This window comes from Typopeltis vanoorti, chromosome 25, assembly GCF_054136105.1.
Source record: "Typopeltis vanoorti isolate ZY-2024b chromosome 25, IOZ_Tvanoo_1.0, whole genome shotgun sequence".
Taxonomy (NCBI): domain Eukaryota; kingdom Metazoa; phylum Arthropoda; class Arachnida; order Uropygi; family Thelyphonidae; genus Typopeltis; species Typopeltis vanoorti.
In genome coordinates this window covers 55,334,598-55,349,873 of record NC_143573.1, presented here as the reverse complement: position 1 = coordinate 55,349,873, position 15,276 = coordinate 55,334,598, and the positions used below count along the sequence as shown (strand labels likewise).

Genomic DNA, 15,276 nt, shown 5'->3' with positions numbered 1-15,276 from the left:
ACACATCCACAAATTCCACAGCACTCATCAAAAATAATTCACGCATAAAGTCATTAGCAATTTACCAGGATCAGTTGCAGGTGTTTTGAAAGAGGGTCTACAAGATTGAAGTACGAGAGTGGTCTGAAAAGTTCTCGACCTCCACCATAGATGGCAACACTATTGGCAAGATTTCTTTTTTTTTTTTTTTTTTTTTTTTTTTTTTTTTTTTTTTTTTAATTTGGGGCATCTGTCATAAGCATCCATGCAAGTCATTCTATCAAGTAGTTTGTTTTATACAGCTACCAGGAGCAAAGTGTTGTCTGTATCCCTTGAAATGGATAAAATTGAGTATCATCTGTTTATAAAATTCTTTGTAAAAGAAGGTTTAATGTCAAAAGAAATTCATTCAAAGTTCATAAAAGTTTATGGGCACTCTTCTCCTTCGTTTTCGATAATTAATAAATGAGCTGCCGGATTTAAATGTGGCCGTACCAGCCTTGAAGAAGGACATCCAAAAAGTGTAACAACACTAGAAATCATTGATCAAGTGGCATTGGATGACTGGCGAGTCAAAGTGCATGCAATTACTGAGACTATAGGCATTTCAAAAGAATATGTAGGATGTATTTTGCATGAATAATTGCATATGAAAAAGCTTTGCGCAAGAGATGGGTGCTGCGCTTGCTCACAGCAGATCAAAAACGCACTCGCATGAAAATCTCTGAACAGTACTCGGAGCGTTTTAACAAGAATAAAACAGATTTTGTGTGTCAATTTATTACTACGGATGAGACTTGGATTCACCATTACACACCAGAATTCAAACAGCAGTTAAAACAGTGGACAGAAGCTGGTTGTTTAGCACCAAAGAAGATAAAGTTGGTTCCATCAGTAGGAAAGGTCATGGCATCAGTGTTTTGGGATGCTAATGGCATTTTGTTAATTATCTTGAAAAGGGTAAAACAATAACCGTGGAATATTATTCCGATCTTTTAACCAGACTAGACGAAAAAAGTCATGAGAAAAGACCCAGTTTGCAGAAGAAAAAAATCATCTTTCATCAGGATAATGCACCTGCCCACAGGTGTTTTGGCAATGGGAAAATTAAGGGATTCTGCACTAAGAATTGTTGGAATATCCATCCTATTCCCCAGATTTGGCTCCCTTTGACTTCTGTGTCTTCCCAAAACTGAAACTCTTCCTTGCTGGTCATCGTTTTTCTTTGAATCAAGAGGTGATTGCAGCTGTAGAGGGGTATTTTGCAGATCTTACTGATCTGCAAAATGAGGGAGATTATGTTGAAAAATAAAAATAATTTTGAAATTATAAATTCGTTTTCTCATTGTTAGGCCAAAAACTTTTCAGATCACCCTCATATCATGTGTGGAATGAAGTTAAGAAGGCTCCGTATGAAAGTAGACAATGTGTTTTTAGGGGTTACAGCAAAGCAGAAAGTAGAATTATTTGAGAAGTGAGTCAGTGCATTTAATTATTGCAAGAGACTGCAGCAGCATTCAAATAATAATAAATAGAGGTATAATAAAATTAATGAACAAGGTAAAAGAAAGCACAGCTGAAAAAAGGTAAGGTTCTGGTTTCACAAAATGGCAGAGAATCCAGCCAGAGAGAATAATAATCACAAAGGACTATATGAAGATTATTAATAAGACATGCAGGAAGTGGTAGAATGGAGGGAAATAATTAAAAGATGGAGATAATATTGGACCATTTTGATGAGCTTTTAAACAATATTGTTTTATGATCCAATTATCCTTGGTGAACAGAATAGTTCCCACTTCCAAATTTGATATCAGTCTCATTCCACTATCTGAGGTTAGATTGGCCATAAGTATTATAAAGCTTCATATATCACCAAGATATAAGATTACTGCAGAAATGCTAAAAGGAGGTAGGGAGAGTGTAGTGACTTGGATGACTGAGATGTTGAACATTTTCTGTCGAAGTGGTAGACTCCCAGAGACTTCATTAGAAGTATAATAAAAATTTTAAAAACGGGCACTTGCTAGCAACCCTCATCTGCTCACCCAAAACCAGCTACAACCTTTGGATTTACCCAGAGTGTACCAGGTACCTTGCAGTGCAACCATTCACTATGGACAAACAGGACAGCCAAACCAACATCTATATATCAAAGCACCAGGATTACATCCATTTTCACCACTACAGCCACCCAGGATTAGCAGACCATGCTCTGGATACCTGACAGGATTTGTTGGATAAAAAGCTACCATACTCCACCAAAGCAGATTTAAATTCGAGAGGCTTTTCTTTGAATCTGCTGCAGCTCTTACCAACTATCCCAACCTAAAAAATATGGTTATATCAAACTGCCTCTTATACAAGAAATCTTCATCAGCAGACAGTCATCCCAACTAAAGCCAATAGGAGTCTTAATTATAGAATTTTAGGTCATCCTGTATTTCTCCTGTTCCATCTTTGTTATTAAAGTGTGCCTACATGCACGAGCTTAATATCATTTTATTAATTCCTGAAGATACCACTTTTAACTTCAGCAAAATATAAGAAGTTTAGGAATTATTTCACCAAAATAATTACTTTTAGTTATCTAGTCTACATTGTTAATTTCCTTAAACAACATGATGTTGGAGAATCAACGTATAAGCTTAAACACCAGGATTCTGCATTATTATACTACAGAATAAAGGACTTGGTTGACAAGCAACTCAGAGATGAGCAAGATGGATTCAGAAAGGGAAGAAGCAGCACATAGACTAAATATTTTTGCTGAGACGAATCCTTGAAAATATTTGGAATTTCAGAAGCATGTGGTCATGTGTTTTTTTAACTTCATAATGCTTGATTCAGAGAGTGGCAAAATTTATGGAAGATTGTAATATGGATTATATGACAAACTCTGCATTATGATTGCTTTGTAATGTAACAGCAAAGCTTATGCTAACGTTAATAGAGCATATAGTGAGTGGTTTAAAATAACTGGAGTAAGACAGCATTCTGTCGCCTTTTGATTTTGTGATAAGACCACATGGGAAGAATAGAGGATTAAAATGGTCTAAGAATCTTAGAATATCTGATCTGGATTATACTTATGATTTGGTCTTATTCACAAATGTGGAAAAAAAAAAAGAATTCTTTTTTTTTTTTTTTTTTGCTACAATTGATGATGCTGGGAGGCAAATAGACTTGATTATCAATATTGAGAAACCAAATGTAATGAAAAATGTGATGAAGATGAGTCTTCTGTCTCCCCCTTTAAAGGATGTGCTATAGAGCAAGTCTCACTTCATCTTGGTAACTGATATTACTGAAGTGAAAAATGAAGTGGGTATAAGATTAGGGATGGCTTCAGGAGTTTTCAGAAACTTATGAGAAGTTTGGAAAAGCAACATAATATCAGTAATATATACACCCACAATAGTCTGGTTCTCTTTGTTTTGTGTTATGGAGCTGAGACATGGATGTTATGTAAGATTGATAAATCAGTGCTTTTGATCATTGGTGTTTAAGGAGGATTTTGGGTGCAAAATGGTTTGATTTTGTGAATAATGAGATGTTGGAGGGAGTCTTCAGCCACCTCTCAGCACTATATTATGTAAGAAAAGGCTATGCTGGTTCTGTAATATTGTCAGAATGCAGGATATTTGGTTGGTCAGAAAGATTATGCTGAGTGATCTAGAAGTTCTTAAAAGAGTTAGTTCCAAATGAGATGGATTGATGATATGAAACAACACCTAAACAGAATATGCATTCAGTTACACAAAGCAACAATGTATACTCAGGCCAGACATCGGGAGTAGGATGATATTTAATCTGGTCAGATCTTGAGGAATTTGTATGTTTGTACGTATAGAAGAGGTGTGGTGAAATTTGAAAATGTAACCTCAGTTTAACATGATGCTCAACAACCTATAAATAAATGCTCATTGCACCAAAACTGTTTCTGTTTATAAGTTTCTTTATTTACTTGATATATTTCTAATAAAACATTGCTTTTGTGACATTTTATGAAATTACAGTATTAAGATAATTTAGTACTCATTTTTCCTGAATATTCTACAATAAATAAATAATATTTATACATGTATAAATTAGAAACCTCGTAACAGATGTCCTGAAAATGTTTGAATTTGCAAAATTGAGCCTGCTTGATGTGCAGTACAGTGCAGCATGAATTAACTTGTTTGGCTTTATTTTTTAATAAGTTAAAAATAAGCTGACAAAACAATTTTGAACTTATAGAAGTATGAGGAGAACAGTTCAACATTAGTAAAATTTTACATAGTTACTTGGAAGATCCATTTGTTGTGTACTTAAATAAGTAATATAAATTTAAAATAACAATCCTATCAGTTTTTTTTTTTTCATTATATTCTCGCTTGAAAAAAATAGTGAAAATATGAAATGGAACTTACATTATTTATGAAAATTGACAAAATCTATTTGACAAAAAAAAAAAGTTGGATTACAAAGGAGTATTCCTTTTTTTTTTTCTTACATTATATTTTTTATTTATTTATTTCACTAGTGATACTCCCTGTATCCTCTCAGCCACAGTCTCCAGGAGCTACTGCTGCTTCTGCTATACCAGATGTAATCCCAGAAAGCTATAATAACCTCAATCAAGACACAGAAAACCATGTTGTGAGTCCAGTTTCTCAGCCAGTTCAACCACTGGTTGTTAGCATTGATGGTGAAGGTGTGTAATATTACTCTGTATACCATTTTACCACTTACACACATGCACACATACGAATCTCTTTAGGTTTTTTATTTTTTACTTTTTTTTTTTTTTTTTTGACTCATTAGGAAAGCTTGTAGTGTTTCAGTGTACATTGTAAAGTTCATGTATATTTTTATTGTAGTTCTAGTTGATCAACTAAGTGTATAACCCTCTAAAATGCTGATTTCTTTTCCTTTCTTTTTTCTCCCCCCTTTTTTTTAAGGCTTGGATATATGCAAAGTAGATTGTTGAACAGCTTGTTGTTTTTACTGTATAATTTTGAGAGCTGTATTGCACTGTGATTTTTCCCCCCTGTATTTAAAAATCCAGTTAATTAGTAAAGTGGTGCTAATTACTGAAATGTTAACTCCAACAACATTGCTGAAGTCTGTAATTAAATTATTAATAAATTCTTGAATAATTAGTACCAATCTTTCTTGGGGTGTTTACTTTGTCTTCTAAGTACACCACAGGCTGCAAACATTTCATATGACATCTTTTACTCATTCTAATGTTAATGTGACTGGCTTACTCTTCTAAAATATGCCATTAGCATACATATTATACAACAGTTTTGAACTGCTGGAATATATTTGGTCTGAAACTTGATCGGACTGCACAATACTGGATTATTTTAAATACAGAACATAATTCCAAACATTAATATCTTGTTATTCATACTTCGGTAACATGTTTGCATAATAGGTAATTTTTAATAATTCATTTGCAATATTGAGATACTGCATTATTTTATTTTATTTTTTTTGTATCACCCCTTCTCTTCACTTTCTTTCAATATTTGCTAAAATTATTAGACCAGTGCTTTTATATTGAATACTAAAAATTCACTTCAGTAGGCTATTGCAATGGTTGTTTGATAGACTTACTCTGACGACTTTTACAAGAGCTGTATTTATCCATTTGCAGTTAGTATGAATATTGAGATGTACTTTTTACTTCTTATTAGTTTAACTGCTAATGAATTCCTTTGAGTTGAATTCCAATGAAATTCTTACTACTTTTGTTAATTCAGTTGTACACTACCTGTCTTACTTCAACATCTGATTGAAAATGCTGTCCTTTGGACTCTTTCAGAAGACTGAAAATATGAGGGGTAGGAAGAGAAGCCCCTTTTATTACTATTCATCCTGAATGAATCTGTGAAGTTTAGAGCCACTCAGTGTCATATAAATTTTATATGGGTTTTGATAATTTGCTGAAACACAGAATAGTAGTGACTTCTTGAACCAGATATTGTTCATTGCTCATTGGCAAATTATAGCTCATTACTATGAACCTAAGCCAAAAAGATTAGTGTAGTAGGAGTCTGAAATCTTCAGAGATAAACTCAGACCCAAACAATTATTTGAACACTAAGATATCCATACTGTTGGATTTTATTTCAGACTGGCTAAAATCATAGAAATATATCCATGTCCTTTGCATGGCTTAATGAAAAGGAAATGCATTATAAACAAACTGCTTTAATTATCTCATTAATTTGTCTTCATTACAAAGGTGCTTTTGAGGAGCATGACATACAGAACAAATGGTATACATTCACACAAGTTTGCAAACAGAGGTGGATTTTATTAATTTAAGGCTAAAATTGTGTCCTGTGGTGGGCTAAGGGCTGAAGATTTTGAGATTAGAAATATAACTAAGTTTTTATTAAAAACTTGACAGCTAGAAAGAGGATAGTATTCTTCCACATCTTTTGTGGAAGAATACTAAGAAATAGTAAGAGCAACTCTACTACTTAGTAAGAGTACTAAGTAGTAGAGTTGCTGACAACTTTGTGGAGTTAGAAGACTCATCATGGGAGGCCCACCTTAACCATTATTCACACTGTAGCTATCATATCCTTCCTTAAACTCATTCACTGTTAGTATTCACAACTACATTCAGCAATCCATTTCAGGGACAAACAAATCTGACTATACATTCTTACACAACTTCCCAGGATAACCCCTAGTTCACTCCACTGCTCATCATGTATTGAAAAATTTATTTTTCAAACTTATAGAACTCCTTTAGTAACTTAAGTTTTACCATGTCCCCTTTTTACTTTGCAAACTTGCACACCTTCAGTCTATCCTCATAGGGAGCTTTCCACAGACCTGTCACCATCTCAGCCATTCATTTCTGGATCCTTCACCACCTCCTCATTCCCCCAAAAAACCTAGGTGACCAAATCTGTATACAGTAAGCCAAGGTGTGGCCATACTGCTGTTCTTACATTTCATTTCTGCTACAATAATTCTTTTCATGTCTCAGTTTTGTAATTCAGTAATGATGCCCTGGGTTTGAATCCCAATATGAGCTGAAGAATCTTTACAAGGTTTCTCAGCCGAAAGCAGGTTAGCTCATCTCATACAGTGGTGAAAGTATTTTTCCTTTTTAAAACTTAAGTTTTTCATCCCCCAAAATAGGCAAAGTAATCAGAATAAAACCTGCACACAATTAACAAACATAATACATGTCGACCTCAGGCTTAGTTGTTCAGCTATAATTCAAAAACAATGCAATCCAACCTATTCATTTCCATGCTGTTTCTATAAGCAGTGTTGATTTTGATAATTTTATGCATTCTTAATCTGCTTTCTTTTTGTGTCAGTGAAGTATTTAACATGTTTATCTTGGAGATTTTTTTAAAAAACTTATCCCACACGTGAGAGGTAAAAGAACTTATAGCACGTCATTGCCGTGTATGAGGTGATAAGGTTTGAAAAAGAGAAACCTATTGGCTTTCTTCTTAAAGAGCTGTAGATTGAAATTGTTGGGAAATCATGGGAAAGGCTGTTCCAGAGGGCAGCGGTAGATGGAATAAATGAGAAAGAGGAGAAGCAGGTATGATGAGTTTGCAGTTGTACTATAAAGGGATGTTAGATAGCTGCTGCTCTTGTTTCAAGAGACCTAACAGCAAGTGGTGGAATTATGTTTGCCTATTCACTGGAACATTGACCATGGAAGTACCTGTAGAAGAGAAACATAGAGCTGAAGCATTCTATCTGTGAGATATAGGTCAAAATGAGCCTGTGAGGGAAGGGTCATCTATGAGTCAAATTGCTTTCTCTGGACAGCATCAAGAATTGTTAAAGAGGTTTTAGGTGCACACTCCAAATGTTTGAAGAATATTCTAAGGATGAGCAGATATGGGATTTATATAGGGTTAGTAGCTGGGTGGGTGTACACATAGAGAAGAATAATATCTAGTTTTTGAGAAGATTTTGATGTGATGTGTTTGTGCCAGGAGAGGTCAGAGGTAAATCTCAGTGTAAGGAGAGAGAGTTTATCCTATCTGATGTGTGCATTACTAAGGATGATGGAAGGTGAGCTGAGATCCCTTTAGTGAGAGAAAAGGCAGGATTGCATTTTGGCAGCATTGAAGGTGGCTAGGTTATCCTTGTCCCACTTAAGAATGGTATGGAAATTGACATTTAAGGCACTAGTTGCAAATCTTTGATGTATGGGATATCTGGGCACCACATGGTTTTGTAAAAGGGGTAAGATAAATGAAGAGTGCTATTGTTGGCGAAGCTAAGGATAGGATTTGTGGTGATTAAGAGTAGGTCATTTATGTATAAGAGAAAGCGAGTCGGTGAGAGAACAGAGTCCTGTGGCACTCGTGCATTGGTGGCAAAACTCAAAGAGAGGGTGCCAACCCATTACATGCACTGAATGACCAGAGAGAGAGAGAGAGCTGGCTATCCAGCTACTGAGAGTGATAGATTGACTGAAGGAAGGTAGCTTGCAAAGCATGCCTTGATGCCAAACACGATTGAAAGTCTTGGAAATGTCAAGGGTAACAGCACGTTTCTCCAAACTTATCCATGACAGGTGTCTGGAGGTAAACATTGCAGTATTTCTGGAAGGAAAACTAATTTTTTTTTTTTAAAAAAACAAGATCAAGAGAACTGGGAAAGTTGAGGTGATTATCTGGAATTCGGGTAGGTAGCTGCATGATTTGCATGAGATCATTGCTTATAGCAAAAATATCTGCATCACATCCAGCTTGATTGGTAGTGTTGAAGCTGAGCCAGTTGGAGTTATGGACATTCACGGCACCTAGGACAGTGACATTGCTGTTTGGATAGTTAGATTGTAGATGGTAGAGTTTCATGGAGAGGAAGGTGAAGAGGTCTTTGTGGTGTTTTCATAGTTTGGAGACTGATAAATGCAGCAAATGAATGTTGCTAAGTGAGGCAATGAAACTTTTAGCTAGAGGACGTCAAAAGCTGCCTGTCTGTCTCTCGGATTTCCTCATGTCTGAGGACTCGTGACCTTCCTGATGCTTTGCCATTTCTTTCTCTCCTGTGCTTCTCTTATTGCTTGTTCTAGTTTAAGTCCAGTGATTCTTGATATTTGGTCACTCCACCTGTTGGGGGGGGGGGGTTCCTCTTTTTCCCCACACGGTTTACCCTGGATGATTACTTTTTCCAGGCAATTGCCTTCCCTTCTGCATATGTGTCCAAAATATTGCAGTATTCTCTTTTCAGTTATGTTTATCAGTCTTGTGTGGATATTCAGTTCTTCTAGGATACTTTTGTTTGTTCTCTTTTCTGTCCAAGACACCCTTAACAATCTTCTCCAGCACTAGAGCTTCAACACCCCAATTCTTCTTCTGTCATCTTTTGTCACAGTCCAAGACTCAGAAGCATAGAGAAAGATCGAAAAACTAAGGTTTCTACAAGCTTAATTTTTGTCTTTTTGGAGATGTGCCTGTCTTTCCAGATCTTGGTTAAATCAGTCATTGCTTTTTTAGCTAGTGCTATTCTTCTTATCTCTTTTTTACATCCATCTTTTTTTGTTATTTTCACTGCAAGGTAGTTGAAATGGTCGACAATTTCAATTCCTTCTATATCTATCTCTTCTGCGTTGTTTAAAATCATTATTTTGGTTTTATCTTGATTTATTCGTAAACCGTGGCTTAGGCTTTCCCATTCTAATTGATTTAGGATGGATTTTAATTCCTGTTCGCTTGTTGCTGTTATCACTATGTCATCTGCATATCGCTGGTTAGTGATCGTTTGGCCACCTAATTTAATGCCTCCATTCCATTTTTCTAGAGATCTTTTCATTATAGTTTTGCTGTAAAGGTTTTCAGGGCTTTCAGGTGAGAGTATGCATCCTTGTCTTGATCCTTTTTCAAATTGGAATGCAGGGGACTGAGTTTTCAGCTTTTACTGTTGCTTGATTTCCTTGATATAAGTTCTTTATGAGGGTTATTAGATGGTTTGGCATTCCTGATTCTTGCATGATATCCCATAAGATATCCTACCTCATGCAGTCAAAGGCCTTGGAGTAATCCATAAAGCATAGATAAAGGCTTAAGTTGAATTCCCTTGCTTTTTCAATTATTTGTCTGATGTTAGATATATGATCTCTAGTCCCTCGACCTTTTCTGACTCCTGCTTGTTCTTCTGAGATCTGATGGTCTATAAAACTTGGTAATCTCTCCTTAATAATGTGTAGTAAAATCTTGCTGATATGTGAGATAAGGGCAATGGTGCAGTAGTTTTCACAGTTGTTGTGATTGCCTTTTTTGCCCAAGAATGCCAAATTTAGAATCCAGGGGATTCTAAATTTGGCATTCTCAGGCCGGCAATATCAGAAGGTACAAAGGCACATGTGCCACCTCTGTGGTGAAATTAATCATTAAATAGTTATGTTGAAATCTTTGTTATAGCATATTTATTATCACAAATAATTAAAATGACTTCAGTTTTTTTGCTTTCAATCAATTTACTGTAGGCATGCTTTCTTTAAATGTCATTTTCTTATTTAGCAAACAACTTTGTCCTACATAAACGTGAACAAACTTCTTCCTGCTTTGCAACTGTCTACCTCAAATATCTTTATATTCTTTCACACATTAATGCTGGGATCCAGACAAATTGTATTGCTGCATACTTACCCATGGGATGGAGTGTGACAAATAGTCTTTTCTTCTGGTTTATGCAACTAGCAGGCATTAAACAAATTATTTGTGGTTTCCAAAGAAACCAAACATGAGTAATTAAGAAATTCTGTATTCATTTGTATTTTTAAATTTGTAAAAGTGTAGGTAATTATATTTGTCTGCATTAATCTGATATGAACTTTTTGCATATGACTGGTATTTGAGGGGAAAGAATAGGCATGAATACAAGTAGATTTGTTTGACATTTCTTAATTACTATTGGGGTATTTTGGGTAAATTACTATGGTAGCAAACAAATTTCATGTCGTCCTATAAACTCTACTAGTTATGCATGTGCACATTTATGAAGAGCTTTGGTTGGGACAAAGGTGGGAAAGGATTCCAAAATAATGGATGTGGGAAATTATTTCTAACAATTTTTGCTGACCTTGCATTTTTTCCTTCTGTTCTTTAATCCCAAGAAAGAAAAGACTAGTTTTTGGAGTTTATTTTCAATAAATCCCTGAAAAGCCCAGTTAATGCTAAAAAAATAGCAAGACTTCTTCTTTTTGGAAAAAAAAAAACTTAAAAAAAATTGTAATAAAGAATTGCAAAGCTTTATGCAAAATCTGCATTTCCAAACCTTGTGATGTATCAAGAAACTTTGAGACTTGAAATATTAGAGGTCATATTACAGGATTTCAAATTTTCTTTTTGTAAATGATATGAAAAATTGAAAGTATCTGATTATTTTATAAAAAGAATAATGAGTGGATTTCCTATATAATATTTATTTTTGATGACAAAAGAATTAAGAATGTACAGTGATATACATAAAAAAAAAAGTAATATTTAACACCAGCATAAAAGAAATCACAAATTCAATGAATTGATAATTCAAATACACATGCATCGATGTTCAGAGCAATGTTTAATTAAATTTTAAAAATAACTGTAGAAAATATAAGTAACAGCAGTTGATCATACTAGCATATGCATGTGCAATCTATATTCAAAGAGCTAAGAGAGAGGAGGAGAACTACCGAGTGCAATAATTAATTGCCTTTGTTTTGATATTTATGTAGATAACATATGATGGTATAATCATAAGATGGAACCAGTAGATGTGTATACATACTTCACTTGACACAGACACAACCCTTTATGTAAGGCATAATATTTTGAAAGCAAATGTTTATATAAACTCAAAGAAATTACTTTTGAAATATTTTCTATATTATGAAGACAGTTGATAAATATTAGTTTTAAAAGAAAATTTCTACCAAAAAAAAAAAAAAAAAAAAGCATAACTCATGTACTTTATATATATTGACCAGTATGTAAAAATGTGCCTTCCTAATGTGAAAGGGACATGTTGCATGGTCCTGCAGATGCACAATTTGTGCATATGGAGGGTGGGATGCCTTTTAATAACATCCAACTTCTTTTGCTAGTAAATCCTGTTCTTTATTATTTTTTTTAAAGTCTCTCCTTTTAATATCCATCTCTTGCCAAGATGAAATTCCTCCTTGGGATGCTTTAATCCCCATTTCTTGCTATAAATGTTACTTGTGTAACATGGTCAGTACCTAAGTTTTCCCTGATGCATTACTTTACTTGTGAACAAGTGTTAATCTTCTGGAAATTGCAGATTCTTCTGATCATAAAATACTGTTCTCATGTTGGTGTGGTCGGTGTGCTATTCCTAAGAATTCTGTGAAAATTTGATTCATAACCTATATTTCATTGATCACACCACTTCTTTTTCTACAAGTATTTCTGATAATTTTTCATTAATAATTTCCTAATTTTCCTTTAAATCTTTAAATTAATGTAGTTTATCAATCATCTTTTGATATTCCTTTTGCCACACTGTACTAGTAGAGTGGTATGACAGGTGAAATTAATAAGTATTTTTGGCCAAATATGACGTCATTGCTCTGCTCCATTCAGATTTGTTAATGGAATAGTGAATATTTAATATTTGTCTATACTATAGATCTAGAATGTGTAGATTACTAGAAATCTCCCTGTAGAGACAAACTTTTCTATCTTTTCTCCTCAGATATTTAAAGGATGACATTTCAAGTTTGGAAGCTGATGTTAAATGTTTACTTGGTTTTAACCACGCTACCGGCCGATACGTCTATAGATGTCAAGGTTATCATGGATGTGAAGTGCATATTAAAATTGGAATACCATTGATATTACATTGAAATATATGATGGATATGAAGTGTATGAGGATGCATATTTGATCCATAATGGCTGGTAAGGTGGTTAACTGGTAGCTGAGTTTTTTTTTTTTTTTTTTTTTTCATTCAGAGGGTAAATCACCTGGTTAATCTGCGATACATTGTATCATTTCTCATGCTCTCATGGAGCATTAAACACCCCAATGGCTGAATGCAGCTTCTTGAGTCATTGGGATGCATTTCTATCAAACCATCCTTATGATTTAATGCATTTTTCTTTCAGGTTTTTGATTCATTACAGATTTCATAGTTCAAAAATCAGCACATTATTTAATGAACTTTTGAGGAAAAGATTTGTATATAAATCCTAATTTTACTATAATTTTAGGCAAAAACTTGTTCATGCTGCACTTCCAATTTATATATATGTATAAAGTAAATTCAATAAAGGACATTTTGCAACATGAAAATTAATTACTTTGCCAGTGGTTAAAATGCAGTAGTGGTTGTATTTGGATGGTCCTCTTATTTGGAAAATGGTCATTAATGACTTCACTTTCCAAATATTCATCTTTTAAAATAGAGCACAAAACATTAATATGTATGACATGGCATCAGCATTGTATACCACACATAGAATTCTTTTCCATATAAGTAAACTAAGAAATTTCATTCTGATGTAAATGGTCTTTCCCAGTCAGTGGTCTGTCAAAGATTTATTTGCCATAATTTGAAAGTTACACTTATTTCTACTCAAAAAAATACTGAGTAAAATTTCTGCGTCTGTAGAAAGTGAATACAGTCCATTTTTCTGTTCAAATTTTTTCTTTATTTTATTCTTCTTTTCCCAAGAAAATTTCTACATATGACTATCTTCTTAAAATGAATTTGGATGCAATCTACCTAAAATCTCCCTTATGCCACACACACACACACAATCAATCCTAGATACATCCTAGAGAGATTGGAAAACCTGTAGCACATCAACATCGCATGTGCGTAGGTATCTATGCATAGGCATAGATATGTTCTGTATGCTTAGCTGTGCAGTAAGATTACATTGAAAAGACAAAGATTAAATTTGTGGATTTCCAGTGTAATCTTACTGCAGAGATGGGCCGCAGCTTTATATAATAGCTCGGGTTTGACATTGAATTAGTGATTAGTCATTTTTACTAGTTGAATTTAGTAAAATTCTAGTGATAGGATTATCTGTTTCTGTCTTCACATGAAATGTGTTCATTAAGCATAGTTTGATTTCATATTACATCAAAGTTTGATTTCACATTACAAAAAAATAAAATAAAATAAAAAAATAAATAAATTTCTTTAATTGAAAATTAAAATATTGATTTTCATATTTTTATCAATGCCAAATTAAAACACAGGAATTGCAATATTGCATAAACATTTTAATAAAAAATAGAACTGAAGCATCATCTCCTAAGTATGAAGAATAGATGATGCTTTGATATTATTTATGATTGGACTATTGCTGAGATTTTTTTAAAAATTCATATTAGTTGTTTTATCATTTATTCTTACCGCTAACAGAATGTAATTGACATTTCTCTGCATGACAGTGTTACGTAATTTCATTGGGCACTAGACATTAATATCAGTTCCATACAATACTCAAACAAACCAATATGTTGTGTTTATAGTGAACCTAAAAAAATACAATAAACACACACACACTACTTGGAAAGAATTAATGAACACAATAGTGTGAAAAACAAATGGCCATACTGCTCACCTTAATAAGATTTAACCCCCCCCCCCTTTTTGCTGCGATGGCAATCCTACAGGACATGCTTTCCACAAGTGTACCACAGTGATCAATGGGAATTTTGGACCATTCTTTCTGTAAGAATGTAATGAAGTCCTAGACTATTTTGGGAACGACATCTGTTGATCTCCCTCGACGCTCCATTTCAACCCACAGATGTTCAATAGAGTCGATCACTGGTCTGTGGAGGCCAATCAAGTGTGGTGAGATTCATGTCCACAAACCATGCAGTTACAGCAGCAGCCTTATGATATGATGCATTGTCTTGCTGAAAGAGACAAAGGTCAATTCTGTATTAATAGAAATGCCACAAAGTAGGAAGCGTTGCATTGACCAGAATGTTTAGCTGTCTCTTGGAGTTCAATATTCGTGACTCCACAAACAGAGGTCCTGAAGCCAAAACAGGACTATATCATCACACTTCAACCTCTGAATTTCGTAGTTGAGGTTATACACCCTGGTAACAGACATTCACAAGCAACTGCCACACTCACACCTGTTCATCTGTTCAGTAGAGAGTGAGTGTAGCGAAATTTGTTGCTAAGTAACACAGCTTTCCAAATTTCCACGTTGCAATGTTCGTGCTCTCTTTGCACCACTGAAGACAACCCTGCATGTTGGTTCAGGTAATGTGGGACTTGCTTGTTATGGTCCTATCATGGAAACCCATATTGTGAACCCCCATTCAA

General features: G+C 34.3%; 1 protein-coding gene across 3 annotated transcripts in view; it reads left to right on the top strand.

The window, feature by feature from the left end:
* LOC150092757 (uncharacterized) overlaps positions 1–15,276 on the top strand; it is a 480,655-nt gene that overhangs the window by 152,682 nt on the left and 312,697 nt on the right. For all 3 annotated transcript variants that reach the window (XM_090414390.1, XM_090414391.1, XM_090414389.1), the window contains one exon: positions 4,508–4,678. In XM_090414390.1, coding sequence (XP_090270516.1) covers positions 4,508–4,678 — 171 coding nt within the window. The remainder of the gene's footprint in view (positions 1–4,507; positions 4,679–15,276) is intronic.